Source organism: Lontra canadensis, unplaced genomic scaffold, assembly GCF_010015895.1.
Source record: "Lontra canadensis isolate GAN:19392208 unplaced genomic scaffold, GSC_riverotter_1.0 scaffold13, whole genome shotgun sequence".
Classification (NCBI taxonomy): Eukaryota; Metazoa; Chordata; class Mammalia; order Carnivora; family Mustelidae; genus Lontra; species Lontra canadensis.
In genome coordinates this window covers 9,864,526-9,887,913 of record NW_022631007.1, presented here as the reverse complement: position 1 = coordinate 9,887,913, position 23,388 = coordinate 9,864,526, and the positions used below count along the sequence as shown (strand labels likewise).

The following is a 23,388-nucleotide window of genomic DNA, read 5'->3' as shown; positions in this document are numbered from 1 at the left end:
CACTTTGAAAAATTAAAGGGAATTTAAATTTCTGATCAAAAGCAATTTCACAGCTGGAAATGGGTGCATCCCGGAGTAGCACAGGTTAGGAATCATTTTTCTGAAGTGTGTCAGATCTGAGGAATAGAAGGATAATGCAGTAGGCAGGAATACCTGGCAGAACCTGTAGGGCAGGGAAGGGTGTTCACTGTGGGTACTGCTAAGAGCGGGAGGGAAAACCAAAACACTCCTGAGGAGGACCTGGGGAGGGCTGGGCTGAAGCTGAAAGTTCTAAGAGCGAAGAAGGGAAAAGCTTATATTTAACAGCAGAGGGAAAAATTAGGGACTTTCGGAGACAAAGAGCCAGCCCCCCAAAAGAGGAGGAGAAGTCAATCGTAAATAACAGGGAAGAGGAAAATAAGTGAATGCAAACATTCCACTGAATTCTGGACATTCTGTGCAGAAACATTTTGGTTGTGGATGGTGACCATTGGGCACAATGGGCGAAACAGATTGCAGAAACATTCAGTCCATTAGTGGGAGACAGTCCCTTAGGGACAAGGAAAGAGTAACCAGAAACAAAAAAGGAGTGTATGTTTTACTCTCCTTTGCTTTATCTTCTCTATGCCAGTGACTCTTGTGGACCTTATGTGGGGAGTGGGACTAGAGTAGAGCATGATTTAGGGGCTCCTGGGTCCCCTGGGGAAATACCATCATGATCTCTATTTGACTGCACCCCATCCGCCTTCTAAAATATGCAACCTGGTGTCTAGTTAATACAATTTTAATTCACTTGAGAAGTTCTGTTCCTTAATGGCGCCTTAGTACTATCTCACCCCCAACAAAGCAACAGAAGACAATCTTTTACTTTCTCAAAAGTATTACCTACATTAAAAAACTAAAAAGCGGGACACCTGGGTGGCTCAGTTCCTTGGACAACTGCCTTCGGCTCAGGTCATGATCCTGGAGTCCCGGGATCGAGTCCCGCATCGGGATCCCAGCTCCACGGGGAGTCTGCTTCTCTCTCTGACCTTCTCCTCACTCATGCTCTCTCTCACTGTCTCTCAAATAAATAAATAAAATCTTAAAAAAAAAAAACAAACCTAAAAAGCAAAAGACCCCATAAAATCAGGAATTTCTAGACATTAAAATTTCATAAGTAATCATCAATCCATTTTCACTCTCTGAATTTGTTGAATTAGAACCACTCCCTGCCCCCGGTCAGTAGTCTCTGGTGACACTTATTAATGCTGCCCATCATGTAATGGGAGGTGGCTCAGAGATGATACTGGTGCAACAGATGCAAGTTCAAGTACAGAGCAGTGCTATCTGCCCACCTTTTCATTTTCAATTTTTATTGCTTTTCTCGGATTATAAAAATAAATGTTCACTGTAGAAAAACTTGGAGCTTTCAAAAATATATAATGCTGGGGCGCCTGGGTGGCTCAGTGGGTAGCCTCTGCCTTTGGCTCAGGTCAGGATCCCAGGGTCCTGGGATCGAGTCCCGCAGTGGGCTCTCTCCTCAGCAGGGAGTCTGCTTCCCTTCCTCTCTCTCTGCCTGTCTCTTTGCCTACCTGTGATCTCTGTCTGTCAAATAAATAAATAAAATCTTAAAAAAAAAATATATATATATATATATATTGCAGAAAGTGAAAGCAATCCAAAATTCCAACCCTCAGAGTCAAGAGCTTCAACTGTTTCCTCTGACATTTATTTAAATTTCATTAACATTTATTCAAAATAAAATACAACTCTTGTGGTGGTCATTTTTTTCAAACAGGATCATCACCGTAATGTTTAACCCAGAAACTTACTTTTCTTGCTTAAGATCTGTTCTACTAAAGAGATCCATCACATTGTTGTTAAAAGGTTGTATAGTATTCGTTGGTATGAATGATTCAGTCTAACGAAATTTCCACTAATGGAAGTATGTTTTTACAATTATTTCACTCTGGTGAACTTCTTGCTCACATATCCTCGTACATAGATGAAAGCATTTTTGTGTATGAAATCCTAGAAATGGACTTGCAGGGTCAAAGGGTGCATGTATTAACATTTTTATTAGGCTGTGCTTGAATCTTAAATCTTTAAAATTGCTATGCAGTTTGAAACAGTATCGGCCAGATTCTTTGTTGCAAAGCCTAAAACATCAGCCACTAAGTCTAGTTTTAATTCCTTTTTCAGAAGTCTTTGGAGAGGACAGTTTCCTGTCACAGGCTGCCATGCGACCTCACATGTTTTCTGTCAGAGCTACAACTCTAAAGCACATCAAAAATATTTGTTATTTTTGAGGAGTGAGCTTTTGGAATTTCTTTTCTTTCTTCTTTTTCTTTCCAGATGACATTAGCTTTAGGTATCTTTTTGGAGTTTTTAGTAGGCTTAAGTAAAATAGGTAAATTAAGGTAATCTGTTACTCATTCTTCCTCCTTTTATTCGCTGGACCGACTATCACATGTTGGTACTCTTGGGATGACTTCCTAACACAGGTGCAAGAGGCCACTATCTGTCAATTTTCATCATACAGTTACTGTTTCTAGCAGTTTTCCATTGTTTGTCACATTAAACTTAAGTCACCAGGGGTGACCACCTTAAGCAATACTTCCACTTCAAGAGAACGAAGAAGACAGAGTTTCAAGAGTAAAAGACTGGTTATTGTACCCTCCCGAGCCTTCTACTCTAAAGTGATTTTTTTTTCCTCTGGTCTCAGATTTTAAATCATCTGTGCTATCCATTAATTTGGCTATGAACTTCCTTTGTTCTTGAAAAGCCATTTCAGTGTTTATATAAATCAAATCACTAACTATATTCTCTCACCTAGATTACATGCTCCACAAGAGGAGGGATTTTGTTTGGTCTACTGATGTTTTCCCAGCATCCAGAACAGTACCTGGCCATAAAAGGTGCTTAATACAGATTTGTGGAATGAAAGATGAATTCTTTGAAGCCAAAAATCTTGTATTTTGCATCTCCATAGTAAATGCCAACTTGCTGATTAAATTAAGGAAAGGATCTTCTTCATTCAGGAATACAATTTAAGATTTTCTTAGAAGCAAAGTGTGGAGTATCCTTTGCCTAAATAATATTCAAGGTTCTTTCCAGTTCTAATTTACTATGAATCTAGCAGTTTTCAAAGAATTAGAATCCAATATAAGAAAATATATATACTACTAAAACTAGAGTGAAAATAATTGCATAAATCTTTGATTTAGAAAGCAGTGCAGTGATTTTTCTAAGCCTTCAGATCATTATAAAGATCAAATGTGAGAAACTATATTGACCATAAATTATATTCTGTAAGTGCCTTTCTAGGGAAAAAAACAAAAAATCATGGTATCTAGTTGTTAATTGGGAATGTCTCTATAAGCATAAAAATATATATTTACTGTTACTGTATAAGTAAGAAGGCAAAAAAAATATTTATGTATAACATCTATATTCTGGACTATACCAACAGTGGTATGACCCTAATGAGAGATATCTGCCTTCACATCCATGTGAAATGTGCAGTTATTTCAATTTAAAGCCAATAAAAATAAAAGCAGTGAAAAAGAATAAAAAAGAGAATCAGAAGAACAGAAAGATCCATCTAAATCTGGGGCCTATTTCGAATAATGTACAACATTTTTGGAAATAAAGGAAGAAAGAGAGAGGAAAAATTTTAGAAAGTCACTTCAGAAAAAGTCCATCTTATAAAACTCATTTTAATTCTAGTGTTTTAGTACTTATTTATGTCAGACCACCTCTTAGTGGATGTTTGGTTTCCTGTGCTGAGCCTTAGAAAAATTGTCTTGTGGTCAGAAAATAGCATATTCTCAAGACAGTTGACTGAAAAGACTGTTTTTTTGGCTTACTATTTTTTACAACCAATTTTACTTTAAAAAGAGAGTGAATTAATCAGATTTGAGATGAACTTGCACTGGTTGAACTGTAGTGGATATATTCTGCCTGCTTAAAAAAGAAAATGAATCAGCTTGAAAAGGATTTTATATAGAAGCAATTGACACGAAGAATAGGGCCTCAAATGAAAGTCAGTTTTTGATCTGAGAAAGAGAGAAAGAAACAAAGAAAAGAGAAGAAAGAAAATGAAAGGAAAAAAAAAAAAGAAAAGAAAAAAGAAGAAGAGAGAGAAAGCTGTAAGAATACTTGGGTGGGGGAGGGGTGTTTCATAAAACACAGTGGCTAGAAGAAGGCGTGTGCCCAAGTTAGAGACTACAGAGCAAAGTCTGAACATCAACAACAGAAGCATTCTTGGGGAAAACTAATGGCCAGGAACACTCTTATGGTTAATTTACTAAAATAAAAAGCTAAACAAGTATTCATTCGTTGATGCTTAGGACATGATAGTACACATGACAGTACACTTGTAATAATGGACTTTCAAGAAAAAGAAATCCTCAAAAAAAATTTTTTTAAGAGACAAATTATGGAAAAAACTGTAAACATTAGAACATTTTAACTTAGGTGAGGTAGATGGAAATAGAAAACAAAGTATGAATATGGTAAGGTGTTATTGCTTTCAATCATTAGTGTTAGAAAGTGAAAAACTGTAGGATCATACATCTTAAGACGAATGGAAAATGGTTCTAAAAATGTCCAACAAGAAGAATTTCAGCGATTATGAAATTCCAATTAAATGTGTAAAAATCCCCCCGCCAAAATGTTCAATTCAATATCTAAGTTTGACAGGTTATCACACTTTTATTATTGATATACTTGCAATATTTATAAATATCAGGTTTAAAAATACATGTATTATTTTTAAAAGATGCTTTTGAAGCAATTAAAAAAGCATTCTTTGCCTACTTAAGGGCTCACGGGAAAACTGATGCCATATTCAATAGCTATACCAAAACAAATATATTCAAAATTCTAAATTTCATTTTATAGAAATACCATCTGTTAAAGTACAAGGAGCTTTATCTCAGAGACAGGCTTAAGCTCAGCCAGGAATCAGAAAATGTGTTCCGAGTGGAGGCCCAGTTCAACCTGATCATTTTATGAGCACAATAAATCAACCAAAAAGCCCACCTTAAATAGCTAAAGTAGTCATAAAAATAGGCTGATGGTTACTTTACTCCAGCGATAACATAATCCTCGGTCTTATTGTTGTGGAGCAGATGTCATTATGGGTGGGGCTGACGCGCAGAGCAGCTGAAACATTTTTGTACCACCCCCCGCACACTTTCAATGGGATAGAAGGGGCTCCAAAAAGGTAAGGGGAAAGCTCTCAACGATCAATTCCTACTAGAGATAAAGAAGTTTTGATGTGGTCGTGGTACCGGAAAGACCACAATGAGATTTTAAAAATCCCCCATGATTAGCTCCTACCCTGGAAAAGAGATCTTCCCTTTCTCCCCTCCCCTGCCGGCTCCTCCTTGGGACACTTGGCTGAGTCTTTCTTTCTCTCCTTCCCACGCTGAGGTGAGGTTGCACGCCAGCCAGGGACGCCTGTTTTTCTCTTCGCGCGGAGGGAACTCTGCGGGTAGGAGCCCCGGGTGGCAAGAAGGGAGCGGGCGGCGATGTGGGAAGGCAAAGAAAGCTCGCCAGAGACGAGCCGGGCTGGGGTTGGGAAAAGACACGCGGGCCACCGAGGAGCCGGCCGAGGAGGCCCAGGTGACGAGGAAAATCTTCCCGGCTCGGAGCTAGGACCGGACGCTTCCGGCGGGCCACAGTCGCTCTCGGCCTAGCGCGGCTCGCGTTCCGCGCTCCACCCGGGCGACAGGGTGTTAGAGAGGGTAAACCGCGCCTCGCACTTGCCTGGGACCGGGTGACCAATAACTGGTAATAGTCTTTGCTCGGCGCTGGGCCTTGTCCTACAATTTCGAACAGAGTCTCCGGCAGCCACGACGCCATCTTGGGACGCCACCGCCGTCGCTAAGACAACCAGGAAGGGGCGGGGCTTGATTGGGGTCATGGGGCCAAAGCCCTAGTTTAAATCGAACCCCGCTTTTGAGCTAGCTGGGGGTTTCTGCCTTGGGGTGGTCGACCTCTCTCCCAAGAGTCAGAGGGAACTCTGGTCCGTGAAATTTCAAACCTCAGGTCCCCGGTGACCCGAAAGGGAATTAGTTCCTGCTACCATGGAGGGGAGGGGGTGACCCCGGCGGAGGGATACCAAGCACAGTTCCACATTCCCCTTCCTGGTCCCTCGAAGGGATCAGGAGGAGATCTCCGGCCGCTGGGAGAGTCGCTCCGGGCGGTGGGGGAGGGAGGGGCGATGTGATGGGCCGCGAGTAGGCAGCGGGCCTTTCCCGCGGACGAGCTCGTCAGCTTAAGCCGACGAGCAAAATAGTTCCCGGAGGGTGTAGGAACGGGCGGGGAGGGAGGCGGCGCGGGCGGAGGCGCACGCCGGCCGCGGTGCTGCGGCTCAGCTGATAATTGAAGGGACCCGAGGAGCCGCCGCCGCCGCCGCCGCCGCCGCGGGGGGGGGGGGGGGGGAGCGAGTGGAAGTTACTGCCGCGCCACCGAGTCCGGACCGGAGACTTTGGGGCCCAACTAGGTAATTGGGGCTCAGTTCCGAGCGGCCGGGCCAGGCTTGGGGGAGGGGGTTGTGCCGAGGGGTTGGGGGGGCGGCAAGGGGGGTGGGGAGGAGCTGGAACAGAAAGTCCCAGGAAGCCCGGTTGTGTCATCGCCGCGATTCGGCCCCCGCTCGGCCTGCTCCCGGCGGCAGCGGCGGGGCCGCGGAAGGACCGGGCCGGGGGTTGACGGGCGAGGCGCTCGAGGGAGACCGGGGCCGGGTGGGAGCGGGGTGGTTCGCTGGGTCCCCCCTCTGGCCCCCGCGATGAGGAGGGCCCTTCACGGAACCGGGGTAAGGCGTGCGGGTCTTGGGGAGCCCGGTGGGGGCCGGGGGGGGCCGGAAGTGGGCTTTGGAGCTTGGAGGGCGTCTAGGAAGCGAGAAAGTGGGGGGCCGGAAGTGCAGGTGGGGGGTGTGAAGACGGCAAGGGTTCCCCGGAAATGGGACGGGGGGCCCGGAAACCGGGAGAGGGGAGGCTCCAGGACCGGGGACGGCCCGGAAATGGAAACTAGGGAGCAGCTCGAGTGACAACAGTTGTGGGAAGCGAGGGTCAGAGGAGGGAGAGGCCGGAGTGACTTTAGACCGCAGTAAGGGGTTTCCTGCCAAGGGGGGAGGGCTGTGGGCGGGCGAGGCCGGAGACAGGGGTCTGCGCTGGGCAGTTTCTTTAGCCGTGGGAAGTTGAGATTGAGGATGACGAAGAGACGGGCGTGCAGGGGGGGCTGGAAAAGAGGCCGAGAAACTTGACTGAGAGGAGCAGAGCATGCTTCTGAATAGATCAGAGTGGAAATCGGGGGTGGGGGTCCAGGACTTGGAAGGGAGGTGGACCAGTTGTCACTCCAATCGTATTAGCATTCAAAGCGAGTCAGGCGATTAATTTATTTATATGTGGATTACATAAAACCTATTATATCGTTTGTCCATTCAGTTCACCCTCTCCTCCATCCTCCTCCATGGTGAGTGGGTTTCTAGTTGAGAAACAAGTTAAGGGGAGTTCAAATAACGAAGGCTGGAAAAATCCCAAATCCTGTCCTTCGTGGCGTTTCCTTCCTTAGAGTAACAGGAATCCTTAATTTGCTACAGGGAAAAGAATAAAGATTTAAAAACACATGCAAATCGGGAGGAAATAACTTAACACATTTGAACTGCTGGGGGGACCTTGTGTGGTAAGGAGGAACGGAAGGGGCTGCTCCTAAACCCTTAAGACACGTTCGTTTGTCTTTGATAACGCCGTTTTACTTTGGGGACGTTTAGCTTGACCGTCGTGTCTGGAGGTGGGTAGAGTTTAATTGCTTCGTTAGTTAATTGAAGGAGGGACTGTGTCAGTGAGTAAACGTTCGTGTGTGAGGCGTTCAGGGGTATGCTTCTTAGTGCAGTGAATGTGTTCTGAGTGGACGTCTAACTGTTCCCCTGCTGTCTTCCTTTCCTAGTCGGCCTTTCCCGGATCTTGCCTGGGCTGCCAGGTCACCCGATCCCCGGGCTTTACTCCGTTTTGTAGGCCCTTTAGTGCTGTGTTCAACTTTCTTTTCCTCTCCAGTTTCTCTATAGATATTTCTGGCATTTCATTTTTTAAAGACCCAGAAAGTTGAGGCTGAGGATCTCCTCTCTAAAAGCAAAACAAAACAAAAAATACAGGGTAGAAAGTTGAAAGAGCTATTGAGTGGGGCAAAAAACCGACGCTTGGAACAAAGGTCCTAGTTGTTGGGGAAAAAGGCAAGAGGCCTATATATGAGGCCTGTGTGTGGTGTGTTTGTGTGTCGCATTTACTCGGGGTGGAGGGGGTGGGGGGGCGGTTAAGGTTGAGGAATGGCATCATCAGGTTAGAGACAGTTGCATGCAGATAGTTTTATTAAGGTTTATTTTCATTATGCAAAGAGATCAATACTAAGTGTGAATTTTGAAGTAAATTTTAAAGTAAATTTCTTTTGAAACAGCCCTGCTCCATTTTCAGGCCCAGAAACATTAATGAATTAGTGTGGCTTTTACACATCATTGTGAGATTGTTTGGAGAGTTTTTATTTCATTTATTTTACGCTTAAGAGAGCATATTAACATTGTTGGAGTTTGTGGGCTTTGTCTACATCTGCTTTTCTGTGAATGTGCCAGTATCCATAAGGATTTAAGAATTGCCATGTAATTAATGTAGAATATAAATAACGTTATCATCATTTCTATTGGATTCCCAGTTTTTAGAGAGTTTGAGGGGTTTGTAAGTCTGCTGAGCTCACGGTTATTGTTTAGTTTGTGTCCGTGAGCAGGCCTTTTGTTTCAGTTTTTCATTTCCTTTCTAAAAGTTTTAGAATTTGGCAGTTAGAGTTCCAGAAGCTGCTAAGCTAAAATAATTTTTTTTTTAAATTAAGGGGATGCTAAGTCAGTATAAAATCCGTGTTTTCACCGAGCAAAGTAAATTTGAATATTTACCTTTCCATTTTAACTTTTAAGATTACTGTATTTATGTTATCTAGGTAAGATTTTATGATCCTATTTAAGCACATCATTCCAGCAAAGAGGCAAACAATGGCTTGGGAATTCACACAGTGCCAGTAGTAGCTGTGTGACCTTGAGCTATTCACTTAACCTATCTGGTCTCCAGTATTTTTTTTTAAGTATTTGTTTTTTTGTTTTTTTGTTTTTTTCATTAGAGAGCTCCAGCATGAACAGGGGGGAGGATCAGAAGGAGAAGTAGATTGCTCCGCAGAGCAGGGAGCCTTTATGCAGGGTTCCGTCCCAGGACCTCAGGATCAAGACCTGACACTTAACCAAAGGCTGACTGAGCCACCCAGGTGCCCCTGGTCTCCAGTTATTTTATTTGTGAAATAGGAATGGGTAACCACTGTTTTACCTCACTGGGTGATTTTTGAGACCCAGTGGATATAATGGTTGTGAAAAACTACAAACTGCTAAATAAGTATAATACATTATCATTAGTTTTAGAAAATTATGTTAGCTATTTTGAGGTCACTGAAAACACAGAGCTTCTCAGCAGTGGTAGTGACAGGGTGGGGGTGATCTTGATGTGAGGTAGGTTGCAGATACGAAGTTACAGCAACTTATATTTTGAAACTATTAAATCGGTAGTGGAACTTGGGCCGAATTTCTGTTTTTTATTATTATTTTTTGCATCAGCATGGTAGATATTTTTTCACTATATCTCTTACAGAATAAATACGTTAATCATACTTAGAGATTTTCTTTACATTTTATTGTTGATGACATGTACCTGTTCTGGTCTGTGGCTCTTAAGAAATTGACTTTCCACCATTAAGAGAAAATATTGCCAAATCTTGATCTGTTTTCTTTACAGGGTTTAGGGGGATTTTTAAAAAATTATTAATATTTTTTTCTTTTAAGTGGGTGGGTGAGGATCTTTCTGAGCAAATAGGATACCACCAGTTGCCCCTTTATTTTTCCATTTGCTGAGGTACTTCAGCAGACTCAAGTTGAAAAAGCAACCTGTTTGTTGCTTTTCCTCTTCATTCACATTCTTTCTACTGCCAGTAACATGCACTTTTCCTTTATTTAAACCATTTCAGTTCACTTCAACTGGCCCCTTCATATCACTTCCTCAAAAATTTATACCCCATGACCTTTACTTTTTATTTCTTGGTTATCTAAATAAGCTCCATTTTGGGATTAGAGTGCTAAATTTGTTAACATCTGTTGCTTTTGTTTCCTCGACTGGATTATAGGCTTCTTGAAGTCAAGGATTATTTTGTATCATCCCTGTGTTTTGCATGAAGGTACACACGTATGCCTAATTGAAAATAATACCCATTTTTCCTTCCCACTCCAAACCAGTAATGTTAGCCTAGTCTTGCTGACTATGCAACCAGTCTTCCCACTTGGAAGGTTTCTTAGCCTCAACAGATTCTTTAGGATGCTATTTGGTTTTGTGATCACAGCCTCTTGTATTTCTGACTGCTGTGCCATCGAGTGCCTGGAAAGGGTGAAAGAGTAAGAAAGAAGTTGATATTATACAATAAATAGAATCTATAGATTGTTATATAATCCTGTTGTAGTTCTTAACATGTAATGTTAGCCTTACTTTTGTCTGTTTTCTTTTAGTGCATTTGTATAGTTCATACTGATTTCTTAAAGGCCTAAACCTCTATCAGTTCTCTGTAATCGCTACCTGGTCTGCTGTGTGACTCGAACACAGAGTAGGTGCTCATTGTTACAGTAAATAGATAAATACACTGATGCTGAACCAGCCTCTTGATTTTGAAGTAAAATTTAACTTGGCCAGTGTCCTGGATTTTTTAACAATACAGTTCTTTAAATTGAATACCCTAATTTACTGATTTTAGGTTATGGGCAAGAAAAGTTGTTTCCTAGGCTGAGATAAGTCTCTTAAGAGTACTTTGAGGCCTTTCAGATTTTGGTTGTGATTGTTACAGTTTCATTAAACTGGGTAGGCCAGAAGAAAAAGGAACTTGTCCATTATTCAGACATACCTGTTTCATCTTTTTTTTTTTTTTTTTTAAGATTTTATTTATTTATTTGTCAGAGAGAGAGAGGGAGAGAGAGCGAGCACAGGCAGACAGAATGGCAGGCAGAGGCAGAGGGAGAAGCAGGCTCCCTGATGAGCAAGGAGCCCGATGTGGGACTCGATCCCAGGACGCTGGGATCCTGACCTGAGCCGAAGGCAGCTGCTTAACCAACTGAGCCACCCAGGCGTCCCCATGCCTGTTTCATCTTGAGCACGCAGAAGCTTTTGGTAAACTTCTGCAGCTCTACTTGGAGTGGGGAAAGAAAATCTGCTTGCCACTCTGTCCTTTGATTAGAGAACAGCATTCATTGTTCATGCAAACACCTGATTAGAAGGTTGAAGACTTAGGTAGTTGTCTTGACTGCCTTTTCTGTCTTTGTGAACTTGGGCGAATAGTTGAACCTTTGTGAGTTTTAAGTGCCTAATCCGAAGTGTGGTTTTTGCCACCTAACCTAGGTTTGTCGTTTGTATGCTAGACACTGTATTTAGGAGATTAGGCTAGGTAGATTGGAACACAGGGCCCTTCCTCACTGGTTCATTGCAGCATTGACCGTTGCCTCATTTGTTAATATCCTTCTACCTAGAATATACTTTTGTTATATGTAGACACGAAAGGCTTGGAGGATAGATAGTGTTCCTTAACTGATGTTCCTTAATTGAAGTCTGTCCCCCCCCCCTTTTTTTTTAAAGATTTATTTATTTATTTGACACAGAGAGAGATCACAAGTAGACAGAGAGGCAGGCAGAGAGAGAGAGAGAGAGAGAGAGAGAGAAGCAGGCTCCCCGCTAAGCAGAGTCCGATGCGGGACTCGATCCCAGGACCCTGAAATCATGACCGGAGCCGAAGGCAGCGGCCCAACCCACTGAGCCACCCAGGCGCCCTGTCTTCCCCTTTTTTAAAGTCTCTCTAGCAGTGTCTGGCCTGCATTAAGGAATCTGAATGTTTATTAAAGGAACAAGTTTTGTGAGAATAAAATACTGCTGTAAGTGAAAATAATTTGTAACAGTTTAATGTCTTACTCGTTTTGACAAACTTTTTGAATCATAGTTGATGCTAAAAATTTTGTGTTTTCTTTTTAATCTTTTGGATATTTTTTAGGACTATGCGTTACTTTAAGTCATGTATAAAAAAAATGAGGACAAGCCATTTCATAGTCTTTAATCATCCTTTATTTACATATAATAGTTGATCATTTAAATTCCACACTGAGGCCCTAAATATATTTTGATACGATGAGATGCATGTATTTGTTAAGTATGCAGTTGAGTTTTATACAGCATTTTTGTTTAGTTTCTTTGTTTCTTTTTTAGAAAGGATATATTTATTTCTGTAAATAAAATGTTATTACCCATATGTGGATTTTGAAGACTATTTATAAGCTGAAGTGTCTATCAGCAAGTCTTTAAGACTTAAAGTTACAGAATTTCAGTGTGTATTTTAATCAACTTGTTGGCTGTCATAACCAATGAGTTCTACCCTGACTTCAAAACTCCTACTCATTCCACCCGTGGGCAGCATTCTGAATAAATAGATGTACCTTGTGCTGTATCTTCTTGAGGTCAAATTAACTCAGTTTGAAGTCCTTATACTGGTAAACATCTGTGATGCCCTGGAAACCCAAAATGAGTTTTTACAGATAACTGCCAGTCTGAAATTCACTGTTGAGTTGTAATTTAAGCTGCTTTGTGTCCTTAGAGAGCAGGTTCATGGAGATCATATGGAGGGCTTCTCTCCCCCCACCCCTGCTTTTTTTTTTTTTTTTTTTTAAGTCTTTCTGAAAACCTAGTGCTTGTAGTTGCCTTGTAAATAGTAAATACATGAACGTGCTGTAATGTCTGCTGTGTCCCAGTATGTTGTAATCTTGTCCGTTTTTGCACCCTTGGCTGCGTGCAGTCCAGCTGAGCTGCTTGGTCCTCTCTGAACACACTCCAGGAACTTCAGCTTCCTTGCTTGGACTTTGGTTAGTCGGCCTGGATCGACACCCTTCCTCGTCTTGCGTCTCTTGTAGCTACAGATACACACTTCACTTTTTTCTAGAACCTCCTGTAAGTTTTACTCCTCACTTCTTCCTTCCATGACGTCTTAGTAGTTTTAGTTAACTGCTTTCACCATCTGTCTTACATAATTAGTCACTTACTTCTTCTTAACTAGATCTTTGGCTTCTTGGAGATAAAGCTCTCATTTCTTCCATTGCCACGGTGGCTGGCACAAGGCTCCTGACCGGCATTGTGCATGGCGGTGACAGTTTATTTTGGTGACACATTGAGGAACTATATTGTGAAATAATAGTAGCACCATTTGCCATAGTTTCTGTCAGCTTGCTTATTTTCATTTCTCAGGGTTTGGTAGCTGAGTGTAGGATGCTAGAATATAAATTTTTCAGAATTAGGCTCATGAACATCCCCTTTGAGGGATTGTTAAGGCGCTACACTATTTTACTAACTTTGTTACCTTAGGTTTAGCATTTGGGGATTATGTTTACTACTAGGTAAAAACATGTTTATCTAGTATTTACTGTGTGCCAGGTCTCTGCTGGAAGGAATACAGAAGGTTCTTGTCCTGAGTTCCATGATTTCATTTAGTTGAAAATCACTTACCTTGTTGAACTTAGTGATAACTACATATGGTATGGGGTTTAGCATAGAGAAGTATCCTGTAGCTATGGTAAATGCAGGTTTTCTACATTTAGAAAACCTGATAGAAGAATCTTAATTAAGAAACTGATAAATTAGGGCACGAAATTTGGCTTTACTGAATAAACTGTTGGAAGTGCCTTCATTGTGCAAATATTTCCTCAGCAACTAATGCATGTGCATTTCTGGTTTCATACCCTCTTGAAAAATGCTGAGGAGAAATAGATTTATAAAATGAGATTTCTTAAGTTGAAGAGATGTGGTACTTTACTGTAGATGAGTTCAAACTATGACAGTAGAACACAACATTGAACATTGTGCATATTGTTAAGTATAAAGTTGAGTTTTACACAGTGGGTACTCAGAAGCTTAGAGAGAGGTTCCTAGGTTGAAGTTGACTAGGTTGAGGAGGACTTCATGGAGAGACTTCAAGTCTCTGGACTTGAACTGGCCTTATTTGTTTGGGTAGAGAGAAGGATGGGGAGCTTAAAAAGGTGTAATTGAGGTGAGGGTCTAATGGTCCCATAAACTGGCCCTTTGGAGTAGAGGGTCCACATCTATGAAATAGGGAATCAGGCGGAGATGATTGAGGTTTTCAAATGGGAGAAATTAAGAAGTTAGTTTTAACCAATAGACATGCTGAGTTTAGTGTTGGTCCGTGAATAAGTGGTGACAGCATAAAAAAGGGGACAGAAATAATTTGATTTGTAAATGATCTACAAAGAAAAAGTGCTTTCAGATCTTATATAGATCTTATCTTTTATGAAATGGCTTCCATTTCTAGGACTGTGTAAGGGGTTACTGTGGTAAGTTTTGGGGTGAAAGAAGCAGTAAAGGTAAAATATCTGGTTAAGTTTCCGTACTTAGTAGTTGGAATACTTCTGTTAAATGAGCAGGAGCTGTCTAAATGACTCCCATATCTCCTCTGTTCAGTCATAGTGTTCTTCCCCTTTAGTGGAAGCTGGCAGTCATTTTGTCTTAACACACTCCTCTATTGTTTATTCAGTTTTTTTTTTTTTTTAATTCAGAGTACTGTTGGAAAATTAGTATATAATTTTTTGTGAATTCCTCAGTAATGTCAGCCCTCTTTATAAGGGAAACTTCTGCTAAGCACCTAGTACAGTAAAATAACAAAACGTTTTAAGAATAGTAAATTGTGGCTTAAGTATTACATAATTTTTTTTTAAAGATTTTATTTATTATTTGTGAGAGACAATGAGTGAGAGCACGAGTGGGGTGGGGGTCAGAGAGAGGCTCCCCGCGGAGCTCAATCCCAGGACCCTGGGATTGTGACCTGAGCAAAAGGCGGACACTTACCCAGCTGAGCCATCCAGGCACCCCTACATACTTAAAAAAAAAAAAAGATTCCGTTATTAATTTTGAGAGAGCTCATGAGTGCAGAATCTCTGGAAGATTCTGGATCCCCAAGAGTGGGGAGTGGCTCCCCACTCCCCACAAGTGGGTCTTGGTTCCACAACCCCAAGATCATGATCAGAGCTGAAGTCGGTTGGTAACCAACTGAGCCACCCAGGCATTCCAGTATTTATATATATTTTTAAAAAGTGCAAGTTAATATTAGCCGTTTTTTGTTGGTGGTGGTTGGTTGTTTTCTGAGGGGGGGGGGGGGGCAGGGGGGGGCACAGGGAGAGGGGGAATGAGAATTTCAAGCAGGCTCCTTGCAGAGCATGGAACCTGATGTGGGGAACATGACCTGAGCCAAAATCAAGAGTTGGACACTTAACCAACTGAGTCACCCAGGTGCCCCAATATTGCCTGTTTAATCAAGTTAAATATCTTAGTAAAATATTTGCTTAGCACTCTGGCTTATGTCATGGTAGATTGTTTGTTATCCCTGTTACTTTTATAAAAGTACACAAAACAGGATTTCAAAATTAGGAAATGAGGTTAGCTGGTGGCTGAAGGGTAACTAAAGATACAAAGAATAATGCTTTATTCAGGTGTGGTAGCAGTCATATTTAGTTTTCTTACTGCAGCTTTTCTAGAGTATTCCTGTAGACTTTGCTGATTGCAGTTTGAATTCATTTTATTCTTAAGTAGAAACAGAGATGTTAGCAGTTAGTGCAAGATTGATGGTTTAGAGGAAGGCTTAACAGGTGACTTAACACCTGTTAAAGCTGTATAGCCCAAAATCTGTGAGGGTTCGTGGACTTTGAACTAAAAATGTTTGTGAAGGCTGTGTATTTTGCTACTACAAGAGACGAATGTCCTTTATTTTATTTTTTTAAAGATTTTATTTATTTGACAGACAAAGAGGAAGAGAGAGAGAGAGAGAGAGAGAGAGAGAGAGAAGCAGGCTCCCTGCTAAGCAGAGAGCCTGATGTGGTACTCCATTCCAGGACCCTGGGATCATGACCTGAGCTGAAGGCAAATGCTTAGCCAACTGAGTCACCCAGGCACCTCGACCAGACTTTTATTCAAGGCATTGGTGCAGCTTCCTAATTTTTCCTTTATTAAACCATGTTTCCTTGTCTTGTGTCCACCACCTAGGGAGAGCGGCCTAGTCTCAGTAGGGAATTAGACTTAAAGTCTACCCCACTCTGTCCCAGACCCACAAGCATTTCTGCCTTTCTCCCAGCAGATGGCAACAATTAGGCTGATTTTTGAGGAGATTTCAGTACTACTTAGCTTTGTGATCAGACTAGTTTCCTAATTATTTCTCAACTGTCATTAGGAACTTCACTGCTAATTTACACATCTTGACCTCTAAATACTTTTCTTAGGAAACTAGACTGTTAATTGCAGAGTTCATTCTTTTTTTATTTTACTCTTCACCCGCTCTTTTGAAAAGTTTGCCCTTGCAGTTGCTGCTGTGAGGTAAGACTTGGGGAATTTCAGCCTTTGGTGTGCCACTGTAAGATAATCTGCTTCTGCCTCTTTGAACCATCTAGTATTACTTTTCAGCTGCCTGTATATTAGGCCAGGCCATTTATTCTCCAGGTACCTTCTCATTACACTAACTATTCTGAAGGGAGTTACCGAAGAGATAGTTAACCATCATTTGGGATCATCGTTGTGGCACTGGTTTTAAGTGGTATGCAATTTATAGTTCTTGAATTAGCTAAGGAATCAGAAAACTCAATGTTTGCTGGAATAGCAGCATTTTCTTTTCTGTTGGCTGGACCTTCAACTTATGCATTTACTTCCATTCAGCCTGTGTTAGTTCTTTCTTGTTACTAAAAGAAAAAATAAGAAGATTCATAATGCACAATTAACTTTTCAGAGTTTACTATATTTAGAGATACTTAGAACTTTTTATAAGATGCCTGCTGAGTTTATTTAAATTTTTAATACGATAGTAAAGGATTTGGGAAGTTTTCATATTAAGAGTTTTAAAGTTAGGAATGGCTTAATCTGTGGTTCTCTTAAGGAACATATAGTCAGAGACTTAGTAAAACAATGGTTCTAAAAAGTCATTCTGGAATGATGTCTGTTTTATGGTCCGGTATTAGAGTCACAGTCCACTGGAAGGAATTAGGCTGGTTTCAGCAACTGCTGCATTTATGTTTTAGAGATGTTGCTTGAACTTCATTAGTAATACTCAGGCCTAGAAAAATGCTCCTGTAAGATGTCGGTGCTCTCAGCGTAAGTAGTCTGAAGTTAGCAGTGGACGTAGAATTTATATATAAATAATAAGCAAATGGTATGTATTATTAAAGATCTTTTTGAATACTTAAAGTCCTAAATCAAGATTTGGGATAAGGAAGAGTTGTAAGATGTCCTTGGCCTTGAGTTTATAGTCTCATTAGGGAAGGAGATAAAGTTGGAAACAAAAGTAACCATAAAAACTCTTAAACTGAGTTTAAGACACTATTCAGATGTCTTACCAGGTGACTAGGAACAGAGTTGTTAGGAACAGAGAATTACTCAGTTATTTCTCAGTATAGTTGTCTTCATCCATGTATACTTGATCACATTTAATTCCATATTCAGTTCCTTGTTATCTTTCTGATGTGGCTATCACTGTGAATATGTGTGATATAATCTAACAGTGCTGTAGACCAGGCTAGTGGTGTGGGAGATGAATGGGATAAGAATAATAAGAAAAGGTTCTTTGAATAATGGCAACAGCAACCAACCTCTCTTGAATCCTTCCCTTGGCTCACTGGTATACATAGGTTAGTCTCCACGAGAGGAGGGGTACGAAATGGAGAGGTAGTTGGGCTGGGGATGGATAGGTAAGTTGGTAAATAGATGAGAGTTGGACATTCTAGACAGGAAGGTGTAATGAGGGTAGATCAGAGTCTGCTTCAGAAGAGGGTAGAATTTTTCAGTGTTCAAGGAGAGTTAATTGTACCGAGTAAATAAATTCTAGATGCTGTGTTTATTTTCTGTGTTTACTTAAGTGAGTTTTTTGCCCAAAACTTCCCATAGGGAGAATATACCATATCCTTGCTTTGCTTTGAGTATCTCTGGGTTGTTCATAACCCCAACTGGAATAATAGGAAATACATAAATACAGTATAATGGAAAAATAAGATGAAAGTATGAGCCAATTAATATCTGTGCATACATTTACATGAATATTTTTCTTTTTAAAGTTGGCATTTTTATCCTGAAATTTTAGTTTTCTTAAACAGTTTTGCTTTTTCATGGGTATACACGTTTATATATTTTGAAGGCAGTGCCCTGTACAAAGGATATGGGCTTGAAGCCAGAAACTCTGATTTAAACAAGATCTTCCCTATGTGATCTTGGATAAGTCATTTAAACCCTCTGAGGCTTAGTTTTCTTTTGTATAAAATGGGTTGTCATGAGAATCTTGTGTAAGTAGTATATACTTGAATGGTAGCTGCTGTTGTTTTTATTTATAAATTTATTGTTAAATTTAAAAATGTCTGTTTGGATGGTTTAGAGGAAGGCTTATACACTGTCTTCCAGAACTGGGCTCAGCAAACTTTTTTTTATAAGGTGCCAAATAGCAAATATTTTTGGCTTTGTGGGTCCTGTAGTCTCTGTTGTAATTACTCAGCTGTTGTGGAGCAAAAGCAGCCATTGCCTTTGTTTTAATAAAACTTTATTTACAAAAGGGAGTGGTGGTCCAGATTTGGCCTGTGAGCCGTAAGTTTGCCAACCCCTGCCCCAGAGTATTACTTGCTGCCTTTACTTGGTTCACAGGATTTAGAAATGACATTTGTATGTCTTAAAAGATAGCATCATAATGTGTAAGTGATACAGGAGTTTGGTATAAGTGACTAAGAGCAGACTGGGATTTAACTTAAACCCTGGTTCTGATACAATTAACTTTGTGACCCTGGGTCAGTCACTTTATTTTGGCTTCAGTTTTTGCATCTGTATAATGGGAATGATAGTAATACCTATTTTAGGTTTGTTGTGAGGATTAAATCGGTTACCATGTAAAACTTTGAAACAATGGCTGGTAAAGGGTACGTGCTCCATGGGTAATTACGATTAATAACCATTCTTTTTGAGAGAAGGAAGGCATTTCATTTGTTGATAGTCTATCTAAAAAGACAGGTTTGAGAAGGTGGATTCCGTGAGTGGTAGACTTTAAGGAGAAGGGTTGAAGGAGATCATTTGACAGTATGGGTGGACTCATCAGCAGGATGAATTTGGGTTCCGGTTTCGTGGTTGTTTGATCTTGGGCAAGTTATTAAGGCATAAAGTATAGAAAAATTGTACTTTATGGGGCGTCTGGGTGGCTCAGTGGGTTAAAGCCTCTGCCTTCAGCTCAGGTCATGATCCCAGCGTCCTGGGATTGAGCCCCACATCGGACACTCTGTTCCGCGGGGAGCCTGCTTTCTCCTCTCTCTCTGCCTGCTTGTGATCTCTGTCTGTCAAATAAATTAATAAAATCTTCAAAAAAAAAATTGTACTTTATAAGATTCTTTTGAGTTTTTCGTGAGAGAGAAGTGCTAAACATAGTGCCTTGTTCCCGGTAAGGTGATCAAATGGTAGTTGCTATATTACACGTTTTTGATTAGGGTATTGACTTCTAGAAGGAGTTTAATAGTAGCTTTTACTCTATATAAAAGAACCATATAATAGTTCTTTTTAAATGACTTATTTTCACAGTTGCTATAAATGTATGAAATTATAGTCAACAGTGTGTGAATTTGTTTTTCTGATGTCATAATTTAGGTGTTAGTAAATTTAATGGATAATTAAAATGACACTTTAAAGATTGAAAGTAAAAATATTTCCTGACCTGGACTAACATTAAGTGTTTTGGTGAAAAGTTTTTTTGGAGAGAGTATCTGTATTTGATCCAGGTTCAAATGTTCTGTCATTGCTAATGATAGCCTTTTTGACTACTACTATTAGTTTCAATAAAATGTATGATATGGCTCAAGTTTTTTTTGATAAAACTTCAGACTTATAAAAATATAGTTAAAGTAGTATAAAGAATATCCCATATTCCCTTTATCTAGTTCTAAGGTCAAGTTTTTTGTTTTTGTTTTTTTTTTAATCATTAGAGGATAAATCTTCTCTCTTTTAGAAGTTTTCTTAGGGGCACTTCCGTGGCTCCAGAGGTTACCTGTCTGCCTTTAGCTCAGGTCATGATCCCAGAGTCCTGAGATGGAGGTGTTGGGCTCTCTGCTAAGTGGTGAGCCTGCTTCTCCCTCCCTCTCTGCCTGCGGCTCCCCCGCTTGTGCTCTTTTTCTCCCTCCCTCTCTCTCAAATAAAATCTAAAAAAAAAAAAAAAAAAAAAATTTTTTTACTCAATAAAAAGCTTAAAAACATCTTTTTTCGAGAAAAAGGAATACATGTAAAATCTTCTGAAAAAAGATCAGTGCAGTGAAAACCTTTTTTTTTTTTTCATGTGGCTCTTTACCAGTCATTGTACGTGTTGACTTTTCAGAGGATTGCGAATGTGTTTTGTGCCTGACTCTAGGCCATCATTAGTGAACATTATTATTGGCAGTTGGACACTCTGAAATGGCCTGCTTTTTAAGGGACTTAATTTGCTTTGTATAGTGAGTGAGCCTTGCCCTTTTCCTTACTGGTTGGTGGTCCTGTATGTTTGGGCACTCTGTGTGTCCCACCTTGCTTCCCCGAGCTTTTAAGGGGTTGAATTGCAAAACTACTTGCTAGAAGGCTTGTACCCTATGGCTTTAAGAAAGTGATAATTCTGGTAGCTTAAAGATACTTTAAAAAGTATATTCTCAGCACTTTCTGCTTAGTTGAGGGGATCATTAAGACCTTTAGAAAAAGATCCTTTAAACCTCCTGTATCTGAAAATAGTAAAATAAGTGAGAGCCTTATTCTGCAACAAGTGAGGGCCTGTTGTGTGCCTGGCAGACATGTACAAAACCTTTGGCCCTTAACTTTCAACATGCAATCTCTTTTCTCTCCTAAATGCTCTCCGCCTTTGCCTGCCATTCCTTAGTGATGACTACTATCTGTACTTTTGCCTACTTGAAGAGTCTTAGGTAAGTGGACTTAAACATTAAAAAAAAAAAAATGTTAAAGTGTAGGTTTGGATTCATAAAAAAAAATGTGCAGAGATGGTTACCCTATACTCCTCACCCAGCTTCTGTTTTGTTAAGATCTTTTTTTTTTTTTTTAAAGATTTTATTTATTTATTTGACAGAGATCACAAGTAGGCAGAGAGAGAGAGAAAGGAGGAAGCAGGCTCCCTGCCTAGCAGAGAGCTCGATATGGGGCTGGATCCAAGGACCCTGGGATCACGACCCGAGCCCAAGGCAGAGGCTTTAATAAACCACGGAGCGACCCAGGTGCCCCTGTTTTAAGATCTTAACATTAGTAAATTTTTTACTCAGCTAATGAACTAGGATTGATACATTAGTACTCCCTATACATTATTTGGATTTCCTTAGTTTTCTTCACCTAGTGGCCTTCTGTTCCAGGATCTCATCCAGGATGCCACATTACATTTAGTGAGCAACTTTTAATTTTTGAGGCATTTATTTCTGATTATGAAGTCCAGACTGAGTGATAGTTAAAACTTGAATAAAGAAAAACAAAGAGAAAGTTAAGAACTGATCCATAATTTCTTTACCTGACAGTATAGACATTTTTGTTCTTTCTTCTAGCTTTTGTTTTAATAAAAATGGGTCCATACCATGTGTTTTTTTTTTTTTTAAATATTTTATTTATTTATCTGACAGAGATCACAGGTAGGCAGAGGCAGGCAGAGAGAGAGGAGAAAGCAGGCTCCCCGCAGAGCAGAGAGCCTGATGTGGGGCTCGATCCCAGGACCCTGGGATCATGACCGGAGCCAAAGGCAGCGGCTTAACCCACTTAGCCGCCCAGGCGCCCCCAGCCTTTCTAATTCTTGTCAGATTTTAAAAAACCTGTTGTTAATAATGCTTCAAGGAACAGCTTTGTGTCTAAAGCCAAATTTTAATTTATTATGTTATTTTTTATTTTTTTAGAGAGTGCACATGTGGGCCAGCGGGGTGCAAGGGACAGAGAGAATCCTAGGCAGGCCCCATGTTCAGCCATGAGTCTAAGTCTCATGACCCTGAGACCACAGCCCAAGATGAAATCAAGAGTTGGACGCCTAATTGGCTGAGCCACCAGGTGCCCCTAAAGCCAAGTTTTTAAATGAGGGGTCTCTGTCTCTTACCTTTGTAGGAACTTGGAAAGCATTCTTGTGTGTGTGAGAGAGAGGTGTGTGTGCTCATAGCATTTGGTGGAAGAATTAGAATGCTCCATAGGACTCCTCTCTGTTCTGGCTCTTGTCCACCTCTCTGAGGACGTTCTCTCTTATTTTATCTTTTAGTAGTTCCCCCTATTGCCGGAAATGCTCTTCTAGATCTTACAGATCTGTCTCCTCATCGGTGAGGTCTTGGCTCAGATGTTACCCTCAAAGATGCCTTTCCTGGCTACCTTATCCATAATAATCCTTTTTCTGATAGGGACATTTTGCCTGCGAATAATAGAAAACTTGACTAACTGGATCTAAAACAGATCAGGGTTTCCTTTTCTTTATATGACGTGGTTCAGGTACACAGCGGTTCCAGCAAGGATTGCACTCTCTTTCTGCTCTGCTGCTCTCAGCAAGTAGTTCTTCAAGATGACCAGATAGCTCTGTCATGGCTTGAAGTCATTGAGTCCATCACATTTGAGGTAGGAAGGCCAGGAAGATGGGGCTTTTTTTTTTTTTTTTTTTTTTTTAAAAATAAGCTCTGTGCCCAGGGTGGGGTTTGAATTCCTAACCCCCAGATCAAGAGTTGCATGCTCTACCAACTAAGCCCGCAGGGCACCCCACAAGCCTTTTTTTTTTTTTTTTTTTTAAATTAAGAAAGCAAAAATATTCCTGAAGGATGCTCAGCATACCTCTTATTTGCTAGAGCTAGGGTCTACCTGTCGCGAAAATAAGAGTAATGGTGGTGGGGTATGAATATAGGTTTAAACCTCTGGCTTTTAAATTCTTTTGATGTTCAGTCCATGATTAGAAATGCCCTACTTTGCTTCACCAGTGTATGTGTAGAAATGTGTATGTAACAGAAGTAAATGTCAGGCACTATTTAAGCATTAGGCATGCTGTTTTCGATTTCATTTAAAATTTCTAGTTATGACCTTTTAAGTCTGAGAATTTTTAACCTTTTCTGTGGTGTGGACCCTTTCACAATCTTAAGTGGTGGACCCCTCAAAATAATTCTAAATTCCTAAAATAATTGTATAAGACAAAACCCCCAGAATATCAAATGTTGAAATCTAGTTTTTAAACTACTAAATCAGTATGTTGTAATCTAGTAATACATTTCTTTATTAGCACTTTCAATAACACGATCTAGCAGCTGTTCAAAGCAGTGATGGGTGTAAATGA

General features: G+C 40.6%; 2 protein-coding genes across 18 annotated transcripts in view; one reads left to right on the top strand and one right to left on the bottom strand.

Annotated features, from left to right (window-relative positions):
- FBXO36 (F-box protein 36) overlaps window positions 1-6,215 on the bottom strand; it is an 85,111-nt gene extending 78,896 nt beyond the window's left edge. Inside the window, exon 1 of the mRNA XM_032857435.1 lies at window positions 5,737-6,215. Within this exon, the coding sequence (XP_032713326.1) occupies window positions 5,737-5,832 (96 nt within the window). The 5' untranslated portion in view covers window positions 5,833-6,215. The remainder of the gene's footprint in view (window positions 1-5,736) is intronic.
- Window positions 5,174-23,388, top strand: part of TRIP12 (thyroid hormone receptor interactor 12) — a 140,957-nt gene continuing 122,742 nt past the window's right edge. For 7 of the 17 annotated variants that reach the window (XM_032857432.1, XM_032857431.1, XM_032857427.1 and 4 more), the window contains exon 1: window positions 6,284-6,475. The gene's annotated coding sequence lies outside the window, so the exon portion shown is untranslated. Of the gene's footprint in view, window positions 5,192-6,281; window positions 6,476-6,763; window positions 6,785-6,985; window positions 7,078-23,388 lie in introns of those variants that run through there. The other 10 variants (XM_032857428.1, XM_032857423.1, XM_032857424.1 and 7 more) reach the window with 6 other exon arrangements.